At 40.9% G+C, this 24,664-nt stretch overlaps 2 protein-coding genes across 9 annotated transcripts in view; one reads left to right on the top strand and one right to left on the bottom strand.

Annotated features, from left to right (window-relative positions):
• Positions 1–1,916: 1,916 nt before the first annotated feature.
• On the top strand, positions 1,917–24,106 carry EIF3J (eukaryotic translation initiation factor 3 subunit J). The gene is made up of 8 exons (XM_030842915.3): positions 1,917–2,065; positions 2,152–2,255; positions 12,571–12,628; positions 13,132–13,223; positions 16,670–16,784; positions 19,670–19,831; positions 21,941–22,014; positions 22,360–24,106. Exons 1-8 carry the CDS (start codon positions 2,029–2,031, stop codon positions 22,489–22,491), a joined length of 774 nt encoding a protein of 257 aa, XP_030698775.1. The 5' UTR covers positions 1,917–2,028; the 3' UTR covers positions 22,492–24,106.
• SPG11 (SPG11 vesicle trafficking associated, spatacsin) overlaps positions 5,735–24,664 on the bottom strand; it is a 95,315-nt gene continuing 76,385 nt past the window's right edge. For 3 of the 8 annotated variants that reach the window (XM_060294339.2, XM_060294333.2, XM_060294338.2), the window contains exons 40-41: positions 24,480–24,655; positions 5,737–6,284 (exon numbers count right to left, since the gene is read on the bottom strand). In XM_060294339.2, the coding sequence (XP_060150322.1) occupies positions 6,235–6,284; positions 24,480–24,655 (226 nt within the window). In that variant the 3' untranslated portion in view covers positions 5,737–6,234. Of the gene's footprint in view, positions 6,285–24,047; positions 24,656–24,664 lie in introns of those variants that run through there. The other 5 variants (XM_060294336.2, XM_060294332.2, XM_060294334.1 and 2 more) reach the window with 3 other exon arrangements.

The following is a 24,664-nucleotide window of genomic DNA, read 5'->3' as shown; positions in this document are numbered from 1 at the left end:
CATCCACATTATGGAGGGTAATCTGTTTTACTAAAAATCTGCATCTTAAAGGTTAATCATAAACAAAAAATACATTCACAGCAACAACTAGACTAGTGATTAACCAAAAACTGGGTACCATGGCCTAGCCAAGATGACACATAAAATTAATCATCAGAGTCACTAAATTCTGTTGATTCTGACCCTTAACTATTTATCTGATTGGTTCCTTCCTCTTTGGCCACTGCCTTGCTTTAGGATGGTGTTCTTCTCTATTAATTCATAAAATATTTACTGATGTATTAGATACTGTGCCAAATGCTGGAGATATAACTGTTAATAAAAGACAGGTTGTGCCCTAGGGACCTTACATTCTAGTCTTTCCTTGCCTTCTGTCTTACCTCCTTCCAATCCCTCTTTATCAATGGATGGCTGTATAGCATTGCCTCTCACACTTTAACATACAATCATCTGAGGATCTTGTTAAAAGGCAGATTCCGATTCTGGGATGGAGTCTGAGATTCTACATTTCTGACAAGCTCCCAGGTGTTGCTGATCAGGAACAAACTTTGAGTAAGTGGGCTGTAGGATATCTTTTGGAAGACCATCTTTTATAAAATGTGTACTATTTGTAGACTCTGAAAAGGTACACAAGAAATGGGAAACAATAGTTGCCACCAGAAAAAACAGAATGGCTGATCACTGTGTATACCCTTTTATAACTTGAACGTTGTACCAAGTACGTGTGTTACATATTCAAAAATAAATTAAGAAAACAACAAAAACAAAATAAAAATATCTGAAACTGCACGCCTCTGAAAATCCTGCAGTGGAGCCCAATGGCCCGAAGGACAGAGTGCAGGTTAACCCATCTTAAACCCTTTATTACGATCAGTTTACCTGTTCCCCTTATCTCCAATTGCGCCATTCAGTCAGACCAGGGACCACATGCAATCTTTCTACGGGAAATGCACTGGAGCAAATTTCACTTGGTCTTTAAAACTCGTTACTACAGTGCTTACCCTCCCGAAGCCTTTCAAGTGGCCTACCGCTCCCCGCCCGCCCCCCGCGGTTAATGTTACCCATTTACATCTAACCTCGCAATGCTTCTTTTTGTTGCAGTCATCGCACTGTGTCGAAATTTGTTTACATGTCTATTTTTGCTACTTGATTGTGCGCTCCTTTAGGGCAAGGCTAGAGTTTATGCTTAGCGCAGACCGAGTTCCGAAATTATTCTGCGAAAGAATGAATCATGTATTGGCTTCAAGGAGCTCAAAGGAAGGGAAAATCCTTGAGCACTGGGGCTGCCTTCGATCCCTTCGTGACGAACTGGAGGCAAGTGTGCAAGGAGCTGACTCTGAGCACCCTGGCTGGGAAGGCTGCCAGGAGCTCGGCCCTCTCCGCTCGCTTCTTCCCGGGAGCCCTGCGTACCCCGGCTTCCAGAGGGACCCCACCTCGCCCAGCGCAACCGCGCCCTCCAGTGATCGGGGAGGCCAATCCACCGCCCCCACAGGTGGGCGTGGAGTTCAGAGCCCGCTTCTGAGTGCGGCGTGGAGAGGCTGTGGGTCTCCTAGGTGTCAGCCAGCGGCAGCGAGAGGCGATCCGTGTGACCAGAGGAAGGGCGCATCCGACTGGTTGGGGCGCGGATGGGGTTGGCAGGGGAGGGGTGGAGAGGGCAGGCGAGAGCCCAGCGCCAGGCAAGGTACCGCCCTGCTAACTTTCCCGCACTTACATTTCCTTCCCAGGGCCCAGGATTGGGTGCCTTCCCTCAGCCCCTTCCTCTCTCCCCACCCCACTAGCCCACAGGACCTCCCCGGGGCGTGGAGTACAGGACGCTCCGCCTCGCCCGCCGCATTCCGCGCCCCTTCCGGCCCGCGCGCACGTCGCCCCAGCCGCCGCCAGAAGGGGCGGGGCCTGGGCCCTGGCGTTCAGTCAGCCAAGGTCCCAGCGTGCCCTGCGGCGGTCAACGAGAGCAGATCCAGTGACTCACATCCGCCGCGCTAACTCTTTGCTCGCTTTCTACTTGCACACGCTTACACCCGGCTCGAGATGGCGGCGGCAGCGGCGGGGGACTCCGACTCCTGGGGTGAGGAGAAGTTCCGGGAGCAGGGCCTGGGCCGGCGCTGGCTCCACACCCAGGCAAGCATTAACGTGGCTCGCTCTCTTCCGTAGACGCGGACACGTTCTCCGTGGAAGACCCGGTGCGGAAGGTGGGGGGCGGCGGCACCGCCGGCGGGGACCGCTGGGAAGGCGAGGACGAGGACGAGGACGTCAAGGTGGGTGCGGGCCGGGGCTCCGAGCAGTGTTGGAGCGGGCTGGCGCTGTCGCGGGCAGAGTTGCCCGCCGACGGGCGGGCGGACGGACTGTGGGCCCAGGGGCGCCGCCCGGGCCTGCGGGCCGTGGGTCTAGGCTCGAGCGTAGGGCCTGGCGGTGCCTTGTTCCCCTCCTTTCGCTGGCCATATGGGCCGGAGGCGGGCAGCGTGGTCTGTTGAACTTCCCTAACGAGTCGCTGGCCCCAGCCCTAGCCTTAGCCCTAGCCCCAGACCTTCTTTGAAGGTCTGCGCTCCGGCCTGGATCCCACCCGCCAACTGGCGACGGGAGGTGACAGCAGCTGCTGGACCGGCCCACGTGCAAACTTCGCGGTCTGGAGTTGCTCGCGGGGATGAGACTGGGAAGCTGAGAATGGAGCCCCTGGCTTATCCCATATGGAAAGTCTGGCAACCCACCTGCCCTTTCAAGCTCAGGTCTCCCCAGGGCCAATAACTCATTTATATCCCCGAAGGCTCATTTGTAGAGTTTGTTCGAGGTGTTAGATGAGTGAAATACTGTGGTTTAATTTTAGCCACCTTTTTTTTTCCCCCACACAAATGCAATAATTTTTAGCCTCCCTTCTCCCATCCTGTGGTAAAAGGATGAACTGAGTACTGAGATAGCTAGCAGTTAGTGATGAGAAACCTGGGTAGTCCACACAGCGACCTATTATTCATTTACACACGAACGCATAAGGAAATTGTGAAGATTTGGTGGTTGGAGAAGACGAGGGAATCAGTGTTTTGTGTTTTTTTGGTGGTTGGTTGTTTTTCCTATGCCTTATAGATTTGAACCTGATTTACCGTCTTCGTTTGTTTTTGAGAACTCCTGGGGGCTTCAGATGACATTATGACTACTGCATTCGTTTTTGTTTTTCAGGTAGCTACAAAAGTCTCAAGCATAGAATGTTAAGACTCTTACTAACAAACTTCTCAAAATCTTTTTATTTTTGTGAAGATAAGGTTTAGTATGAGTTGGAAAATGGTGGTTTATGGTTTCGATTCATTCGGTGAATGTTTTACTCTTCTAACTTCTACCCTTCAGCTCATGCTAACAACCCTACAAATCCTTCTGCTTGGGTTGAAAAAAAATTTAAGCTAGGTAATCACTCAATTTTGTGTTAATACTGCTTGTGTTACATTTTACCTGAGTCTGATGAGGTGGATGTCCAATTCATTGAACAGCTTGTGAGGTTCAGGGATGACGAGAGCTTTGCAAATCTTGGGTTTAATAAATGAGCAATACTATTGTGAAGATACTTAAATGCTTCATTTAAATGTTGTATAGACGTAGGAATGGATTGTGTTATCAGCCTCATTGCAAGATATTAGTTACCTCCCTACATTGTAGCAGATTTTCTGTTTTGAGTCTTTAGTTCAGATTTGTCCTTTCACTTTTTCTGTGCAGAGTGGATGTAGGAGTTAAGACATCTGTTATGAAAATTGGGAATAAGTGAGAAGAAACGACTAGAGAAATCAGAAAAGAATTATCAGATAATGAAGTTTGAATGAAGTAGTCTAGACTGATATCATGAAGAAGACTGAAATTATTGTATCTAAATGGTGTCAATCCTGATAAATATAATTCTGACCACTTGGAACTAATTTTGGAGATTTATAAGTTGTAAATCTTATTTACAAAAAGGTAAATCTTATGTACCCTAAAGGTCATCTCACCTCTTTGCACTCTTTTAGTGCAGAATTTCTTTCTTTTATACAAGTAGCTTATTTCTTTTACATAAACTTTGAAGTTGATATTGGAGTAGAAAGCTGAACTTGTCCATTTTATTTCCATGTTGAAATGCTGGTTTATTTCTGTTGAGTTTCTGCAAGATTTCCAAGTTAAGGTGTTCATGGAGTAGTTTGATTCCTAGTAGTTTGGAATAGACAGACCTGGATCTATATTTTTGCCTTGACATTTTCTGTTTGTGGTCATGAACCAGTTTTTTAATACTTTTTTCTTTCTCTTCCATTTCCCAATCTTGTCATTACAGAAGCTACCTCAGAGGATTATTTTGCACTTTAAATGAGATAATATTAAGCATTAAGCAGAGTTGCCTGGCACTTGATAGGCACTCAGTAAATGTTAATTTTCTCTCTCTGCAAGAGAGAATATTTTTCTGGCTAATGGAAAATATCTTTAGGTTGTTTAGATCGAGTAGCTGGGGTTATTTTTGTGCCACGCTCACAAATAAGCTTAAGCTCAGTAGGAGTAAGTTCTCTCCACGGTGGCTGTTTACTGTGAATTTTTTGTTTTGAACTGAATGACCATGGTTATCAAGCAAGTTTTTGCTTGCTCAGAGGTTACCAATCTAGAGTTGAAATTTGTCACCTTGAATGGTAGTGAGTACAGGTTTTCCCTGCTATCCAAAAGTAGAGCATTCCTATGAAACCTTCCCTAAGCTGAAAGAAGCAATTGCCTTAGGACACATCTTGCTAACAAATGCACAGGATGAATCAAGGTAAAGCACAGATGCTCGCAGACACAGTTCAAAGCTATGGCAGCTTGATGCTGAGATGCTGAGTAGTTTGGTGGAGAAGGAGCTTGGCCTTGGCGGTGCCACTCTTGCTGCTTGGGTGCACGCTGCCTCTATAATGTCTCAGTGCAAAAACGAATGCTATTTTCACTTGTAATAAAAGCGAAAATCCTGTTTGGATTTCTTTCACTTAGTGAACACAGTTATTAATGAAGGTCATTCGAAAAAGCGAAGTGGCATAAAGTGAACTTTAAAAAGTGAGGGTTACCTGTAATACCAAATTTCTGAATTCTGATGTTTTAGCGTTTAATCCTTTTGTAAGGAGATGCTAACAAGGTTTAGTTACCATGAGATCGAATAATCATAGTCCTTAAATAATACAGTATGTGAATTTTTTAAAAGTCCTTCAAAAGTAAGGTATGTAGAAACAGTAAGTTCTTCAGTTTATGTCAGCATCTAGTGTTTAACCTTTAAGAGTATAGGTTTAATGTCATTTGTAGTGTCCTGAGAAATGAAAGGAAAACTGAGGTCCTCGTTACAGTAACTTGCTTCAGTAGTTTACTGTTTTTCAGTAGATATAGCATTTTGCTGCCCTTGACTTTTCAGATAGCTGTCTGAAAGTGGCAGTGCGTATAGGTGAAACTGTAGAATTTTTAATATTCATGGTTGGGGGGGAGTCTATGCTTCTTCCCAGTGAAAAGGTAAGAACTGGGGAGCGTACTTTCCTGTCACATTAGCTTTATATTCCCTTTCTGTACTATCCTGATGTTATGTAGAGGCAGTGGGAGGAATTATTTTCTTGGCATATATCTCTGGACTCCTTCCCCATTGCTGGAATGATGTGTAGGCTATGTTGATTAAGAAGGCACAGACTTCCCTGGTGGTACAGTGGTTAAGAGTCTGCCTGCCAGTACAGGGGACACAGGTTCGATCCTGGTCTGGGAAGATCCCACTTGCCGTGGAGCATCTAAGCTCGTGTGCCACAACTACTGAGCCTGCGCTCTAGAGCCCACATGCCACCACTACTGAAGCCTGTGCGCCTGGAGCCTGTGCACTGCAACAAAGAGTAGCCCCTGCTCGCCACAACTAGAGAAAAGCCCACGTGCAGCAGCGAAGACCCAACGCAGCCAAATAGATAGATAGAAAAAAAGAAAGAAAGAAGGCAGTGAGTACCTACCCACTGCACGCAGGAACAATACAACTTTTACTCCATTTTACTAGTATCCCATCATTTCAGTAAAACAGATTAGAAGCTAGATTTATTCAAAGGGTGTGGAGTTTGTTTTGAGAAAACTTCTGGCTGTGATCAATCATCTCAGACATTTGCTTCTGTAATGTTATTACAGAATTTCTTTAAAAGATCCTAGAGAGGGCTTCCTTGGTGGCGCAGTAGTTGAGAGTCCACCTGCTGATGCAGGGGACACGGGTTCGTGCCCCGGTCCGGGAAGATCCCACATGCCGCGGAGCGGCTAGGCCAGTGAGCCATGGCCGCTGAGCCTGCGCATCCGGAGCCTGTGCTCTGCAACGGGAGAGACCACAACAGTGAGAGGCCAGCGTACTGCAAAAACAAACAAACAAACAAAAACAAACAAAGATCCTAGAGAGCTGACTTAGTTGAAAACTGCCTGCCACATCATGCCCATTCAACTGTCTGTGAGGATCCTATCCTGGTTAATAGTTTATATCTACCAGAGTAAGGACATTTTTAAGCGTTGGAAACAGTACTTCTGAAGTAGGGCATCTGTATTTCAAAGAAATTGGAGATTGCTGGGAAATTCTCAGAAGGTGGCATTTTGCTAGGAAATGGGTATCTGGAAGTGTGTGTGTGTAACTTATGAGAAGTTCTAAACATATAAAGAAGTGGAAAGAAAAGTTTAATAAACCCATGACCAGGGACTTCCCTGGTGGTCCAGTGGTAAAGAATCTGCCTTCCAATGCAGGGGACGCAGGTTCGATCCCTGGTCAGGGAACTAAGATCCCACATGCCACGGAGCAACTAAGCCTGCGTGCCGCAACTACTGAGCCCACACGCCTCAACTAGAGAGCCCATGTGCTGCAAATTACAGAGCCCACCCACTCTGGAGCCTGCACGCCACAACTAGAGAGAGAACCTGCACACCACAGCTAGAGAGTAGCCTGCGTGCCACAACTAAGACCCGACACAGCCAAAAAATAAAATAAAGAAAAATAAAATTTTTAAAAACCATGACCAATCTTTTATCTTCTGTATCCCCACTTACTGCTCTCCTCCCCCAACCAGATTATTTTGAAGAAAATACCAATTATATCATTTCAATACCCTGACAGTTTTTTTTATAAACTAGTAAGTTTTTAGTTAGGATGGTTATTTTTACAATAAGGCATCCATTACTCCTTCCCGGCCCCCCACCCAGTTCGCCATAATTAGACTTGGCTACCTTGTTTCTATCGAGTAAACTCCTCCACTTGTGCCTCTGTATTCGCCTTTGTTTTGCAATTTGAATCTCATTTTACATTTTTGTTTTGTTTTTTCCTTTTTTAAAGAAAAACACAATAAATGACACCTTAAGAATTTAAAAGGCAAAAAAAAATACTGAAAAATATTTACCTAATATATTTGTCATGCTGGACCATTGAAAATAAATAAGCCACTTGTTTAGAGTTCAGTGTCTTGTTCTTGATCTAGCTTAGCCAGGAATTTAAAGTAGAATTGATAACAGTTCCAAATATGAGACAGGTCAGCATTAAGATGGAATTCAGCAGAGTGCTGAGCCATAGTAGGGTGTTAAAAACTTAATGAATTGACTTAAGTGAAGTAGAATTTATTGAGGCAGGTACCTTGGCTTCCAGAGACCATCATAGTTCTGAGGTGATGGAAGAATATTTGGGCTTCTTTTAAGAACTAAAGTTTCCTGGCGGGTCTAGCCATGGCAGGAGCTCACTACAGAGTTCTGAGGCATCTCAGAGCAGGTTGGTACAGCTTACAGAACACCAGTAAATGACTCTTACTGCAAGAGATTATGCTTTATCTAAACCAAACTAAAGAAGAAAGGGGGAGGAGTATATGTTAGTTAATGGACTATTGCTATGGGACAGAAGAAATTTACTGCTCATTTGAAGCTACTTCTATTTGACGATCTATAAATATATCTTGCTTAAGTTGGAAAACATTTTCAGCCCTAAATGTGTTCTCTCATTGCATGTGACATTCTGTAGTTGTACATTATAAAAATGACAGACTGGCCAACTACTGACTGCATTATTAGGAATAAAGAAAGCAGGGTTTAAATTTTTTATGTTATGTTTTCAGTTCTTAGTCATATTTGATTGGGAAGCAGATTTTAAACTTGAAAAGCAGCCATCCCTTTCAGAGAAATGGCTGAAATGATGCTGGGTATGTGTCTGTAGAACATGAGTATAGATAAGTGAGTAGTTTATCAACAGCCTCTCTTCTGAGGAAGCTGGCCATTTTAGGAGAGCAGCCTGGTTAATACTTTTGGAGATAGATCGGATATTATAGTTGGAAGAGTTATTGGCTACCAATGATAATTGGGTAAAGAATTTAACTGGGTATTTATAGGTAATCTCTTGAACCAAAAACAACCATTTAGGGCTTACAAAACTATAGACTTAACTCCCTATTTTAAGTGTTCATTTTAGGTGTTTCTCTTGGAACCCTTCTTACATTTTATCTGAATTTATTGTCAGTATTTACAAAGCCCTGATGTTTATGGAAAATTAGGCAGATATAGACATTCTACTTTTATACATTTACTTTTATAACTAAGGATGCAAAAACTCTTTAAGTTCTGGGGGAAAGCTACCTGGCCTTCTGCTTTTGGGATTGCATCTATTTGGAAGTATGGCCAGGCTCTTTTTGCTGACATCACTATGCTCCCTTCTTTAGGAACTTGTCCCCAGTATAGGAATAACTTCAGGGCAGTTATTACTGTTTCAGGCAGTCTGGGGTGAGGGTGCCTTTCATGGTCCTTTTATGAACTGAGGAGCAGATGTCATGGTTGTTTCCAGGACTTATTAGGAACCACTGTTTTTGCTACTGAAATCCATTCTGTGGTGGAATTCTCTGTAGCCTTGTTATGCTTGCACTGATGGGACAATGTAATGACTGTCTGGAATAAGGTTTATTCTTTGATAGGGAAACCAGGGCGAGGTAGAGGTGGGGCATAGAGTTAGTGCGAATGAGATACTGAAGGAGCAGTGATATGGGTGGGGTGATGTTTTACTGGTAAAGGGAACTGAGGCACATCAGCATTGAACAGAAATGTTACTCTGTTGTGCTGTTTCTCTATGTTGGAGTTACTGGGATGGAGCTGCTCATTTTCAGCTATACCTCTCCCTTCTTGGCCTCCTAGTACCAGAGGCTGCTAGACTCATTTGTTAAAATTAGTGGAAATCTAGCACAGGCAATTTGAGATGAATAATTGACATATTTGTAGCTGGGCATATCTTAGTATGTACTGTAACCCTTCTCTTTGATACGGGGTTCCTTGAAATTCCAGGGGACCTCATTCCAGAACTAATTGAAAGAACAAATTTTGGTGTGGAGGGACCTAGTTCCCAGACATATATTTTATACTTCAGCACTCAGGTAAGAAGTCATGTTTAATATGACGCTTTAAAGGAACTTTGGCCTGTTCAAAACAGGTTCCTTCATTATTTTTCCATTCGGATTGTGGGATAGCTATCTCTGGGCCTTAGTGTACTTACATGTAAAGTAGGGATAACACCACCTTACTTACAGAACTTTTGTGAGGGTTAACTGTTACTATATGTAAAATCCTTTGGGGAATTCCCTGGCTGTCCAATGGTTAGGACTCCGTGCTCTTACTGCCAAGGGCCCAGGTTCAATCCCTGGCTGGGGAACTAAAATCCCACAAGCCTCTCTGTGCAGCCAAAATTTAAAAAGTAAAAATAAAACATAAAGTACGTTGCACAGTGCTTGGTGCAAAGTAAGCCCTCAGTAAATGCTATCTATTATTATTATCATCATCACTGTTATTAGTAGGGAGTTATAAATAAACATCCCCTGGAAGTAAGCAGTTGGTCCTTTTATCTGAAGCACCATCTAAGCAGCATATCACTCACAGACCCAGCTTTCCTGTGTTCTGTGAAGATTAAAATGACAAAAAACTCCTGGTAGTAGTTAACTTTTATATTTAGCTCTCTGGTTCCTTTTGTACTATGGTGTATTGATACAAGCACTTAAGCAAACCAGCAGGGTAATATAAACGTTTGCTGTCTAATTTCTAATCTAGTATTTTAGATGTTCAAACAATGACTAGCTGGTTTGCTTTCATTCTGTTTGTTAACTATGAACTAAGGGTTAAATTGCGAAGGTAAAGTTATTATAAAAATGCTTTTGTACAAAGTTCTTCCCACTGCTTGCAGACCCCATGGCAGCCTTAATCAGGATTTTTTATTTCTTTGGATTTACAGATTTTTATTAAGAATCAAGGCTTGGTTAGTTTATATACCTAGGCTGCTGATTCAGATTTATGACCTGTCTTGTTAAAAACCAGAAGCTTGGTGTCATAGTTATGGCACATTAGTCAGCTTCTGCCTCTTCCAGTAGCATCAGGGCCTCCTGCTTTGCACCTGCCATGCTGTGGCTCAGCTTCCAGTGGGCGTGTCCTGGTGTGCCTGGCGGTTGTTGAGACAGTGGTCAGGCTACCTATAGATTAAAGCCTATTTAAACACAGGGCTGTGTCTTTGTCTATTAAACCTTCTAAATTCTGTGGAGCCTTTAGAAGATTGTTTGATAATTGGTTTATATTTTGCCCAGTGACTGTGACTGTAAAGACAGTATAGATCCACCTTAAAGTGCCCTGCCCAAGTTAGGGAGTGGGTTCCATGAAGCTGTTGATCAGCTCTTGACTTTTCTAATACTGGGATTAACTTTTTTTTTAATTTAATTTTTTAAAATTGAAGTATAGTTGATTTATAGTGTTGGGCTTAAATTTTTATAAAGATTTAATTCATTAACCAGGGTTGTGTTGTATGGAATATTGCTTGAAATAATCAAGCCATTAGCTAGAGTGTTGGATGCTTTTACATTTGGGGAAGTAAGAAGTATAAAGACTGCTCAGTTTTTCATTTAAAACAACTGAATTATTTAAGAGAGGCTGTTAGTTTTGGCTTGGTTGTCTTGTGTTTTAATTGTTAATGGAGAAGCTTTTTTGTGGAGTTAGACAAGTTGATATAAAAATTCATATGGAAAAACAAATGTGCAAGAATGGCCAGGAAAACAGTAAAAAACCCTGAAAACCTGCAAGGGGTGACTAGCCCCAGCGTACATACGATAAAGCCTCTAATCAAAACAGTCGGTGCTGGTACGTGAAGAGACAACAGACCAGTGCGATAGAATAGAAAACAGAAATAGACTAGGTACCTAAGAAAATTTAGTATATGGTAAATCACAGGGCAAAGATGGACTTTTTTTAAAATTGAGATATAGCTGATTTACAATATTATAAGTTTCAGGTGTACAACATAGTGGTTCACAACTTTTAGAGATTATACTCCATTTATCGTTAGAAAATATTGGAAAGGTGGACCTTTCCAAGGTGCTGTGACAGTGGGTAACCATTTGGAAAAAGATAAAATTAGATCCATACTTCACACCATACAAAAGAAAAACCTCCAGTGGATCAGAGATCTAAATGAAAAAACAATGAAAGCATACATGTTCTAGAAGAAAATTCCTTGCTTTAAGAAAAGACTTTCTGGGCTTCCCTGGTGGTGTAGTGGTTAAGAATCCACCTGCCAATGCAGGGGACACGGGTTTGAGCCCTGGTCTGGGAAGATCCCACATGCCGCGGAGCAACTAAGGCTGTGCACCGCAACTACTGAGCCTGCGCTCTAGAGCCCGCGAGCCACAACTACTGAAGCCTGCGCGGCTAGAGCCTGTGCTCCACAACAAGACAAGCCACCGCAGTGAGGAGCCTGCATACCTCAACGTAGAGTAGCCCCCGCTTGCCGCAACTAGAGAAAGCCCGCGTGCAGCAACGAAGACCTAACACAGCCAAAAATAAATAAATTAAAAAAAAAAAAAAGACTTTCTAATTGACTTGGAATCCAGAGGGAATAAAAGAAAAGATTAAATTTTACTGCATAAATGTGGTGGGGTACGTAGCACTTAATGGGGAAAACACTAGAGGCATTTCCATTAAGAGAAGAACAAAGCAATGATGCCCATTTTCTCTGCCACTGTTCATTCACACTGTACTAGAGGTTTTGCCAGTGCAGTTAGATAAGAAAAATCAATTGTGGAGGCACACGAATTGATAAAGAAGGAATAAAGCTATCTCTTGTTTGCAGATGATATGGTAGTACACCTGGGAAAACCCTAGAAAATCAATGATGGAACTAACTTAAGTGAAATGAATTTAGTAAGGTAGCAAGGTATAAAATTAACATACAAAAACCAATAGCTTTTCTATACTAAAATAGTAACTGGTTAGAGGACATAAAAGGAAAAAAAAATATATTTACAGTGGCAACAGAGATGATGAAATAGTTCGGAATAAACCTAAAGAGAAATGTGCAAAACCTCTAAGAGAAACTTTAAAACACTCCTTGAAAGATACAGAGGGAGCCTTGAACAGATGGAAAGATAGCCCTTTTTCTTGGCTAGGGCAGTTCAACATTATAAGATGTCAGTTCTCCCAAAATTAATTTATAAATTTAATGCAACACCAAAAAAAACCCCCAACAAACTTGTTTCTGTGGAGTTAGACAAGCTAATAATAAAGATCACGTGGAAAAGTAAACATGCAAGAATTATTAACAGAGGTCCTTTTCTTTAGGATAACTGGGATGATGATGATGATGATGAAAAAAAAGAAGAAGCAGAAGTAAAACCAGGTAAGCCATTGCGGTTCTTCCATTTTTGGTTTTATATCTTAGTGAACATCTGACGCTTATGTTAAGACAAATGAGAAAATGCCTACAAAATCAGAAATTTTGGTTATTTTTAGAAACCAAACATCTTTCCGTTCCCACTTCATTCTCTTCTCCCTGTATCTCTTCTCTCTCCTCAAAACATAATCAGATTAGATACCTGCCAAATTTCTGTTTGAGTGCTTTTGTTAAAGGAGAGTAAAAAATAAGGCATCATAGTTGAATGATCTAAGTCCTGCCTAAAGGACTGTAGGGAAATAAGAAGGGAGATGTTTGGATCTTAGGCGTCAGATTAGAGAGGAGAAAGGAAGAGTCCCAGAACTTTCCTATTCTTATTTGCCAGGAAATCACCATATGAAATTGGAGCTGGGTGAGGTTTGGTCTCTTGAAGTATATAAGTATCATGTCTGTCTCATTCATAAACTGGAAAGTATTCAAGATAACTGTGATTAAAACATTACTTTCAGAAGTAAAAATTTCAGAAAAGAAAAAAACAGCAGAGAAGATAAAAGAGAAAGAACGGCAGCAGAAGAAAAGGCAAGAAGAAATTAAAAAGAGGGTAAGTACTATTTATTTTCTAAAATACAGAATTCTCACATCAGTAGTGGTGCAGCATCTTAACAGGCAGTATTACCTAATATTACCTAATAAATAGTACTATTTATTTTCTAAAATATAGAATTCTCACATCAGTAGTGGTGCAGTATCTTAATAGGCAATATTACCTAATCATTTGAAGGGCTTTGTAAGGACTATAAATGGATACTGTCAGATAAGATGATCCCAAACAAACTGAATTTGTGGTTTTTGCAAAAACCAAACCCAGAAGCTGTATGTATTAGAATGCCTTTTTAAGTTTTCACAGACATTTTGGAACATGACTGTGTTGTGACCATAGTCAGTGATTTTTGTCAGTGCCTGCAGTTCTCTCTAGCTGTGATTAGTCTTTTTTTTTTTTTTTGCAGTGTACATTTTGAGTGAATACAGAAAGTGTCCATTTCTCTGCCATGTGCTGTATAAATGTTTTTGTTCTTGATTATTTGGAGCAATATCAGGAATTTTGTGTTAATTTACTTGCTTTTTGAATAGAAAACACATTTACATGATTCAAAAATCAGAACGGTATTAAGAAGCACTCCCAACTCTTCACTCATTTGTCCTGTTTCTCTTCCTCTATCCCATAAGTAAATATTGGTTTATGATGTCTCCAAGGTGATTTTGTACATTTGTATACAACTGTATAGTCATATTCCTCCCAATTTTTATAGTTTTCATCTTGCTTTATTTAATATATCATGGAAATCTTGCCATAGATCATGGCAAGCTTTCTTATTTTATTTTTTATTTTATTTTATTTTATTTTATTTTTTTTTGCTGTACGTGGGCCTCTCACTGTTGTGGCCTCTCCCGTTGCGGAGCACAGGCTCCGGACGCGTAGGCTCAGTGGCCATGGCTCACGGGCCCAGCCGCTCCGTGGCATGTGGGATCTTCCCAGACCGGGGCACGAACCCGTGTCCCCTGCATCGGCAGGCGGACTCTCAACCACTGCGCCACCAGGGAAGCCCACAGTGATTTTTTTTTTTGATGCTTAAATTGTCCCAACATTGGACAGTAGGGGTCCCTCAAAGCTGTTCCTATCTTCATCCTTTTGACAGAACTCCATTAGTCTTTGAAAGGTCCCTTGTTTTCTGGCACAATAAGTAATGCCCGGGGGTTCCCTGGTGGCACAGTGGTTGAGAATCTGCCTGCCAATAATGCAGGGACACAGGTTCAAGCCCTGATCTGGGAAGATCCCACATGCTGCAGAGCAGCTAAGCCCATGCGCCACAACTACTGAGCCTGCGCTCTAGAGCCCATGAGCCACAACTACTGAAGCCCGCACACATAGAGCCCGTGCTCCGCAACAAGAGAAGCCACCGCAGTGAGAGCCCGCGCACTGCAATGAAGAGTAGCTCCCGCTCACCGCAACTAGAGAAAGCCCGCGTGCAGCAACAAAGACCCAATGCAGCCAAAAATAAATAAAAATTAAAAAAAAAAAAAAAAAGTAATGCCTGGCTTATCTGGTAGACTCCCCTAGGCCTGGAATCAGCTACTAAAATTCCTTTTTAGTAGCAAATTATCATGGCCAACAATGTGTGAGAATGTCTGTTTTCCCCAAGTCAGGAACATTTTAGATGCTTTTTAATAATTTGTATATCTAAAAATACCTACATGTATGCTTTTTAATTAATTAATTTTTGGCTGCGCTGGGTCTTTGTTGCCGCACGAGGGCTTTCCCTAGTTGCGGCAAGCCGGGGCTACTCTTCATTGCAGTGTGCAAGCTTCTCATTGTGGTGGCTTCTCTTGTTGCGGAGCATGGTCTCTAGGCACACAGGCTTCAGTAGTTGTGGCACGTGGGCTCAGTAGTTGTGGCTTGCAGGCTCTAGAGCGCAGGCTCAGTAGTTGTGGCACACGGGCTTAGTTGCTCTGCAGCATATGGGATCTTGCCGGACCAGGGATTGAACCCGTGTCTCCTGCATTGGCAGGCGGGTTCTTAACCACTGCGCCACCAGGGAAGTCCCTACATGTGTGTTTATATGATCAGAACAAGCAATGGATTCTTATAGCTCAGTCTAAGAAGTTGTATTGATTTGATCTTTCTTGGTCATTGAAGTTAGAATTATACTTATTTTGTTGTATCTTGATATTAGTCCCAACGTAAAGAAACCTTAGTTTGCGTAAATTAATTTTATCTTAGGTCAAGTATTGAGTTAAGATATATTCAATTTTGATGCAGGAAATGATGTTCAGGTCTACTAAGGCAATTGAGATATTTCCCTTTTTCTTTCGAGAAAGTGTTCTGAGATTTCCTAACTTGGCATCATGACCTTTCTTTTTTTTTTCTTTTTTTTTTTTTTTGCGGTATGCGGGCCTCTCACTGTTGTGGTCTCTCCCGTTGCGGAGCACAGGCTCCAGACGCGCAGGCTCAGCGGCCATGGCTCACGGGCCCAGCCGCTCTGCGGCATGTGGGATCTTCCCGGACCGGGGCACGAACCCGTGTCCACTGCGTCGGCAGGCAGACTCTCAACCACTGTGCCACCAGGGAAGCCCATGACCTTTCTTATTTCATCTTCTCCATGAGAAATAAAATGTGACCTATTTCAGAAGTGGACTTCTGAATCAAACTCTTCGAACTGCACAGGCATGGATAACCATGAATGGCACAAATTCCCTTCATCTTTTTCCCACTTTGATAAATATTATCAAAGATAGCCCCTTGTAGTAAGTAACATATTGTAGAAAATTATATTACAGTATATAGAAAGGATATAAACTAAACTGTTAACTGTCATCTCAGAGAAGTGGAACAAAAAGATAAATGGGGGGAAATGTTTTTCTAATTCTTCGAAAAAAATATTTTTTCTGTCTACATTGTATTGTCATATGGATGTGCCATATACTTTATTTAACCATTCTGTTGTGGAACATTTAGATCATCTCTAAATTTATTTGATATTATGAATAATACCCCATTTGACCTCCTTTTGGTTAAATATTTGTATGCAGCTTTGGTTTCTTAAGATGAATACCTACAAGTGGAATTATTTGATTAAAGTATATAAGAATATTTTTAAGACTTGATAAATATTACCAAGTTACCCTAGAAAGGTTGTTTCAATATACAGTCTTAGCTAAAGTATGTGAGAGTGCCATTTTCAACTTGTCTGCAATCTCAATTCCTTAATTAAAAACATTACCACAAAATAAACCCAGTCTTCAAATCTGAACCCTGTCACATGACCACCTGAGTAACCTTCTGTTACCATGGGCAGGTTGCTTACCCTCTCTGTGCCTCAGGTGTTTTTCCTGTAAAATTGGGATAAGAATGCCTGAAATACAGTAAACACTTTATAAGTGTTTGCTATTATTTATATGTGTCTAGAAAAAAAATTCATACAATACAGAAATGTTCTGGGTCCATTATAATCCCAGCCCTTTTAAAACTTCATTGCTGTCTCATTTTAGTTAGAAGAACCTGAAGAACCTAAAGTGCTAACACCAGACGAACAATTAGCAGATAAACTGCGGCTAAAGAAATTACAGGAAGAGGCAGACCTCGAATTAGCGAAAGAAACTTTTGGTAAGTGGGGGTTTGATAACAGTGCAGTATTGAAGTTCCAAGTGATACTATGGAAGTCTTACTAGTTACGAAAATTCAGAAAACACCTTTTTTGAAGAAACATGATACTGGCTAATTTAGATAGTAGAAAACAGTTTTTAATCTCTTTTGTTTATATTTGAGATTTCATTACTTAAGGTAGAGTGAGATACATGTTCAGATTTTTGAATAATTTGAGTATTGTATAAAAGGTGATTAAGATAAAAAGTAATTGTGGAAGCAATCTAAGTGTCCATTGACAGATGAATGGATAAAGAAGATGTGGCACATATATACAATGGAATATTATTCAACCATAAAAAGAAACGAAATTGAATTATTTGTAGTGAGGTGGATGGACCTAGAGTCTGTCATACAGAGTGAAGTAAGTCAGAAAGAGAAAAACAAATACCATATGCTAACACATATATATGGAATCTAAAAAAAAATGGTTCTGAAGAACCTAGGGGCAGGACAGGAATAAAGACGCAGACGTAGAGAATGGACTTGAGGACACAGGAAGGGGGAAGGGTAAGATGGGATGAAGTGAGAGAGTGGCATGGACACGTATACACTACCGACTGTAAAATAGATAGCTAGTGGGAAGCAGCCACATAGCACAGGGAGATCAGCTCAGTGCTTTGTGACCACCTAGAGGGGTGGGATAGGGAGGGGGGGAGGGAGACGCAAGAGGGAGGAGATATGGGCATATATGTGTATGTATAGCTGATTCACTTTGTTACAGAGCAAAAACTAGCACACCATTTTGAAGCAATTATACTCCAATAAAGATTTAAAAAAAAAAAAGTCATTGGACCCAAATAAAGTATACTGCTGCTTTAAATGTATGTATCAGCTGGATGAAATTTGGGTGAAATGTGAAGTCTGTAGCTTTGAGATTTAAATATTGAACGGACTGTAGGACTGTCCTGTTGTCTTAAGTCTGGATAAGATTTAGACAATAGTATGCTGGTCCCAGTGGGGCATTCAGCTTTGGTTGTGCCTTCTTGTGCTCAAGGTCCTTTCTTTCTGTACCCCTTCTTGGCCTTCACCATGCCCTATCTTTAGAGGACTTCCATTTCTGTGTGCCATGCCTGCAGCTGTGGTTAGTGTGTAAGATAAAAGATATGTTCAGGATTCTGTAAATAGATAAGTTCAGAGTGTTCCAGGAGGATAGTTACATGGCACAGAGGGTAATGTAAGAAACACAGTCAGAGAAATAATTAAAAGTTCTCACTTCATTTAACCAAGTTTGTTGTTGTCTCTATTGAGTGCTTTTCAGAGTAGAATGTTGTGTTGAAACAGTTAAATAACTTTTTTTTTTTTAATATTTATTTGCTTGTGCTGGGTCACAGTTGTGGCACACGGGCTCCTTAGTTGCGGCATGCATGTGGGATATAGTTCCCTGACCAGGGATTGAACCCGGGCCTCCTGCATTGGGAGTGCAGAGTCTCAACCACTGCGCCACCAGGGAAGTCCTGAAACAGTTAAATAACTTTTAAATGAAACCTAGAGCCAAGAAGGATCTAGTTATTTTGATTTTTTCCTCCCCTCTCCTTCCTCTTCTTTAAAATGGATCAAGCAGGCTGACTGTAGTGATCATTCTCCTTTTCACTGGAAGTATGATCTTATCTCTCAGTGGGTCTTTAGCAATCTCAAGAGTTGCTATGGATGCTCCACTGGTGAGTGCTTGGCATGTCTTAACCACACTCATCTCATTACAGAGAGCACTTGGCCACTATCCTGTCTTTGTAGAATGGTAAAAGCCACCCATGTGTTTATTAAAGAGGAGGGTTTATGTGGTAATAAATTCTAAGATGGAACACCAGTTATAGATTAAAAGGCAAAAACATGTATTCATATGGTGATCATTTGGTTAATAGGATTTTAATGTTGTGTTTCTCATACTAAAATACTGGATCAATGTTATTGTTAACAACTAATTTACTTGATAATTGAGGAGTATACAGAAGCATAGTGTCTAATCGCCTGGAATCCTTTTAGGCCAGGTTAATTTTTCTATTGGGATTTAACACATGGTTTGCTCTTTTTTAGCTTCTGTAGTTAGCTGGATACTTTCACAGGAACCATCTTAGTTTGCTTTGCTTTTTTCTTTCTCTCCCAACTTTTCTGTGGGCTGTTCTTGGACAGATGCTTTAAGAGCATCACTTGTGTGCCAGGGACTCCTTTGGCAGTGTGGTGAAGCCTTTGGGCCCCTTCTTAATATACTGTCTTTAAATGCATAAAATACACAGGATTTTACTTACAAAGGAAACCTGTTATAATGAAATAGGTATCAAAATATTGAAATAACCTGTGATACAGTAATTACGTACAGACCATTTGAATTCTGTCCAAGGATTTCAATAGACTCAGGTTAAGAACCTCTGTTTTAGAATGAAATAACAGGGTTATTCAGGTATCTAATTAGTTTCTAAACTTTAAAAAAATCTTTGATATTTTCTGTCCCCTTTCTCCTACAGGTGTTAATAATACAGTTTATGGAATAGATGATATGAACCCATCTTCAAGGGATGACTTCACAGAGTTTGGAAAGTTATACTAAAAGATAAAATTACACAATGTGAAAAATCACTATATTATGCCAGTTTTTTTTAAGCCTTAGTTTGAGTAAAAAAATCTTTGATATTTTCTATGTCCCCTTTCTCCTACAGGTGTTAATAATACAGTTTATGGAATAGATGATATGAACCCATCTTCAAGGGATGACTTCACAGAGTTTGGAAAGTTATACTAAAAGATAAAATTACACAATGTGAAAAATCACTATATTATGCCAGTTTTTTTTAAGCCTTAGTTCGAGTAAAAAAATCTTTGATATTTTCTGTGTCCCCTTTCTCCTACAGGTGTTAATAATACAGTTTATGGAATAGATGCTATGAACCCATCTTCAAGGGATGACTTCACAGAGTTTGGAAAGTTACTAAAAGATAAAATTACACAATATGAAAAATCACTATATTATGCCAGTTTTTTGGAAGCCTTAGTTCGAGATGTGTGTATTTCATGTAAGTAATTCTAATCTCTGGCCTCTGTGAATGGATGTGTAGGGGCACATCATACTTAGGAGAATGGAGATTGACTTTTGAGGGGAGGGGATGCTCTAATATATTTAAGATTTGCTTTTTAGCAGTTAGCTTGGGAGTGTTGTTCTGCAGATATACATTGAGTTTGAGTGGTTTTGTTTTTGTTTTTTGAGGGTGCTTTCTGAGTGTTACAGTGGCTTCCCAAAGAGACATCTGTGCTTGTTGGCACAACAGCTAATAAAACACTAGTTTCTTATTTTATCTAATTATATATTGGAGGCGGCGGCTAGCAAAGTGTCTTTTGGGGAAAATCATACAGAATTTTAGAGCTGAGTGAGACCACAGCGAGTGTCTGTTCATTTTATAAATGAGGAAGCCCATGGCCAGGTGCAAGTTGCTCAGCAGAGCTGACACCCATTCTCTGGGTCCATGGATTTGGTTTCATGCTGAGTCATATATTTCAGGGGCAGGGGGTATGGGAGTGACAACCTGGGGTGGTATAGCACTAAGGTGGGAAGGACTGCTTTTGCTAGTGTCTGCTGTTATTTTTATTTTTTGCTGTACGCGGGCCTCTCACTGTTGTGGCCTCTCCCGTTGCGGAGAACAGGCTCCGGATGTGCAGGCTCAGTGGCCATGGCTCACGGGACCAGCCGCTCTGCGGCATGTGGGATCTTCCCAGACTGGGGCACGAACCCCTGTCCCCTGCATCAGCAGGCGGACTCTTCAACCACTGCGCCACCAGGGAAGCCCTGTCTGCTGTTTTAAGATTGAGAAAAATAAATTCTACACAATGAGTTTTTTTTTTTTTTAATTAGTCTGGTTGCGTTGGGTCTTTGTTGCTGCACGCAACTAGCGCTTTCTCTAGTTGCCTCACGCGGGGGCTACTCTTCCTGCGGTGCACGGGCTTCTCATTGTGGTGGTTTCTCTTGTTGCGGAGCTCGGGCTTTAGGCGCACGGCTTCAGTCGTTGTGGCACGTGGGCTCAGTAGTTGTGGTGCACTGGCTCAGTTGCTCCACGGCATGTGGGATCTTCCCGAACCAGGGCTTGAACCTGTGTCCCCTGCATTGGCAGGCAGATTCTTAAACACTGTGCCACCAGGGAAGTCCCTACACAATGAATTTTAAGTTAGGTTTTCTTTGGGAAATTATTACTAAGCTGAAGGTTCTGAATTTTATCAGTGATATACCCATAGTTGGTATTTTATTTTCCGTATACTATTTTTACTGTTTTTGAAGGTGCTCTCTAACCAGACTGAACACTTTTTTTGGGTAGCTAAAAACTCATGTCTGTTTCCAGCTTTATATTTTTATAAGGATGGAAGGATGTGTTGTCCACTAAATGGGCTTATTTCCTGGTGGGGCACTTAGATTTCTGAGATAACTACCACTTTCATTCTCATTCCTATGCTAGAAAATGGAGACCCCAAGGGGTGGGGAGTTATCATCTGTAGGTTTAAGAATTGTTACATGGGCTTCCCTGGTGGCGCAGTGGTTGAGAATCTGCCTGCTGATGCAGGGAATACGGGTTCGTGCCCCGGTCCGGGAAGATCCCACATGCTGCGGAGTGGCTGGGCCCGTGAGCCGTGGCCGCTGAGCCTGCGCATCTGGAGCCTGTGCTCCGCAACGGGAGAGGCCGCAGCAGTGAGAGGCCCGTGAACCGCAAAAAAAAAAAAAAAAAAAAAAGAATTGTCGTTACATAGTCATTCAGCTACTCCTCACTGAGCATCAAGGATGTTTATTTCCATAAGTCATGGTTATTCTCTGCGTATTTAGACCGGATAAGGAAAAATGGTAGGGAGCATTGTGAGCTATAAAGACATTTCTAGTTTCTCGCTGGTGAGCAGTGTCATTATAATTAGAGAGTTCATTATAAATTTTTGTTGCTGAGTTTGCCATTTTACTTTAAACGGTTCTGATCTGTGAGCCTAGCCATAGACTGAATGATTCTCCATCGTGTTATGTTAAACAGGAGAAATTAATAGCCTTTCCAAGTTACCGAAGTTAATGATGGACAAATTAGATGGAAGAATGTATATTTTGCTTTTACTTATTCTCCAAAATGCTTAAAAATTACTGGTATGGTTTTTTTTAGTGGAAATTGATGACTTGAAAAAGATTACCAATTCATTGACTGTACTTTGCAGTGAAAAACAAAAGCAAGAAAAGGTAAGAGCTAGCTGCATGGGAAATGTGTATTACACAAGGATGGGGTGTAGGCATAATATTCTCAACAAGTGTAGTAGGAGCCTGAGAAGTCAAGCACTTCACCAATACCATTTATATTGGAATAGAACAGGAGTATGAGTGCCATTACCATCCTTTTGTTTACAGATATGTTCATGTTCTCCTGAATTAATAATAGAAATTTCTCTGGGTCAGGTGTGGGATCTCCCTTAGAGAACTAAGTTTTTTCTGGAAGCAGAGCTTTGTTGACTCTATGAGGGTTGCTGCACCATATAAGATGCCCACAGTAGATAAAATCTCATGAATTAATTCTCTTTTTATCTTCAGCAAAGCAAAGCCAAAAAGAAGAAGAAAGGTGTGGTTCCCGGAGGGGGATTAAAGGCTACCATGAAAGATGATCTGGCAGATTATGGTGGTTATGATGGAGGATATGTACAAGATTTTGAAGACTTCATGTGACGTTTTATCTTCTCCTGGTGTCTTCTTTCTGTTGCCCACAATCCCTTCAACATGTAGCACAACTTCCTTTCCTTTCAGTTCTGCCAAATGCTACAATCAGAAGTGCAGTATCTTTTGTGCTGGTTATTAACCCCTTGACACTTAGGTGCTAATGTGCAAATGAGGGAACTTGGATCTTGCTGCCAAGGGGTTAAAATTGGGAACCTCCATTGCTACTAAATCATAGTTTAAAAAACAGACCTAATAATGTTGTTGCTATCTGATTCCATAGCAGCAGTCACTAAATTGGAAACAAAGGTTGCAACATGACAAAAAATTGTGTAGTATTTACCAGCACCATTCAGTAATACAGCCTTAACCATACCTCCTTGAACTACTTCATAACTTGTCAAGAAAAGCAGTCTGCTGCAAGGGCATGTGGTGTGCACCTAGTATTAAAGTTGCTTTGTCTTAAAATTGAGCGTGAGGATATTAAAAATACATTGTGAAGAAGACTGCTTATCTCAGAGTGAAGATACGGCAGCTGAAAAGCACTAGTTTGATACTTAAAAATTAAATGACCAAAACCCTCCAACTTGGAAGCTGAAGAAGGTAAACCTCTCCATTATTGCACTACCAAGTTGTGGAATCTCTTGAATGCTAGACTGTCTAGTTTCTATTTATCAGACTATTCTACTGCTGGTGTGCTTCAGATGGGGGAGGGAAACTCCTTACCTATTTTATTTGTCTGATTTAAGTGTCTGAGAAACAAATCTCCTTTGTTCTCTGAGGCTGCAGTGGATCAGCTTTAACAGGGTTTTGGCATTTCCTTTCCTTTATAAAACGTGTTTAGCAAACTGCGCCACTTAACTACAGTTTGGTAAATTGTTATGTTAACAATTATGACATCTGCAATGTTTTATAAAGCAACTAATTTAATAAAGTCACTATTGTGAGGACTTAAATTTTGTGTTACCTCCCAAGAGATATTTTTGGAGAGTAAAGAACAAAGCTCTTGGGACTAGAGTTCTCTGTATACTTATAAAGCTTAATAAGTGCTTGATAAGTAGATGTAGTTTTAAAACAAAAATGATGTGAGGTCCTTAATAGTGTCACCCTAGAGCAACAAAGGCATAGAGCTGCCTTCCTCTTCTTATTTATTTGGGGAAATTGGTTGGTTGTTTAGATACTAAGGCCTAATTAAGTACCTAGAAGAACTATTTATTTGAAGTAATTGAACTTATAACTCAGGTTGTGGCTGTAAGCAGAATAGGGTGATCGTCTCTATTATATATTTTCTTTTAAGCAATTTAACCAAATCTGTGGTTGGAGTCTTTTTTTAAACTGCCACAGAACCAAAAGTAGGGACAGAGCAAAAAATATTTTAAATGTCTCTTACACGGGAAGTAGGATCCTCAATCAAAGCTCTGTAGACCACTAAGTGGAAGACAGGACCATCTAAATGATTTGAGGAATTAACAGAAAGCAGTGACTACACAGCAATAATTACAGCCAATAAAGATTGTTTTAAGGTAGACAAGGGCTAAGATTTCCTTAGCAGTAATAATGACATACACTGAATTTAAAATCTATTTTATTATAGAGATCAGTTTCTAATAAATGGAAATGTATCATCTGTTCCTTAACTGTGTAAATAATATTAAATTCCTTTGAAACTGGAATCTGCAGGCACAGGCATTCTTTACTAAATATTGTATCATCTCCTAAAGTAGAAGCTATCCTGAGGAAGATGGACTTTTGATCTTAATACCAATATCTATATAAAATGGTATAGATGAATAATTATTTTCAAATAGGAATTTCCTTGTGAAAATTCTCCTTCTTCACCCACTATTCACAAAGGACTGGTATGGTCAGTCCTGGGGTTTTACATGGCATTTCTATAGTCTGACCACAAACATCTGTCAGTACCTCATTTCAGTATAAGAAAACAGGCATGTATGAATTTTTGGCAGTAACCATCCTCATGTCATCTGAATCCAGCTAACCTGCTAGCATGTCCTTTAGACAGCAACCTGTCTGAGGGTCCTTCAGAAGCACATTTACAACGTCATAAAATTTGTGTTCGTATGCCAGCTTGTAATACAAGTAGACGTCTTCACAATATGTGAGTAACTTCTTCAGGTTTTTCACAGCTAAGTCAGTAGGCTGATGATGTTTACATCTAGACAAA

Source organism: Globicephala melas, chromosome 2, assembly GCF_963455315.2.
Source record: "Globicephala melas chromosome 2, mGloMel1.2, whole genome shotgun sequence".
NCBI classification, from domain to species: Eukaryota; Metazoa; Chordata; class Mammalia; order Artiodactyla; family Delphinidae; genus Globicephala; species Globicephala melas.
Note: the sequence above shows the minus strand (reverse complement) of the source record. Positions and strands in the feature narration are given on the sequence as shown.

What these genes read in the sequence shown, in the direction of transcription:
- EIF3J (XM_030842915.3), top strand. Translation starts at nt 2,029, where the DNA reads ATGGCGGCGGCAGCGGCGGGGGACTCCGACTCCTGGG. An exon ending in ACGAGGACGAGGACGTCAAG is followed by an intron (nt 2,256 to 12,570) that starts GTGGGTGCGGGC and finishes CCTTTTCTTTAG; the next exon opens with GATAACTGGGATGATGATGA. An exon ending in ATTAGCGAAAGAAACTTTTG is followed by an intron (nt 16,785 to 19,669) that starts GTAAGTGGGGGT and finishes TTTCTCCTACAG; the next exon opens with GTGTTAATAATACAGTTTAT.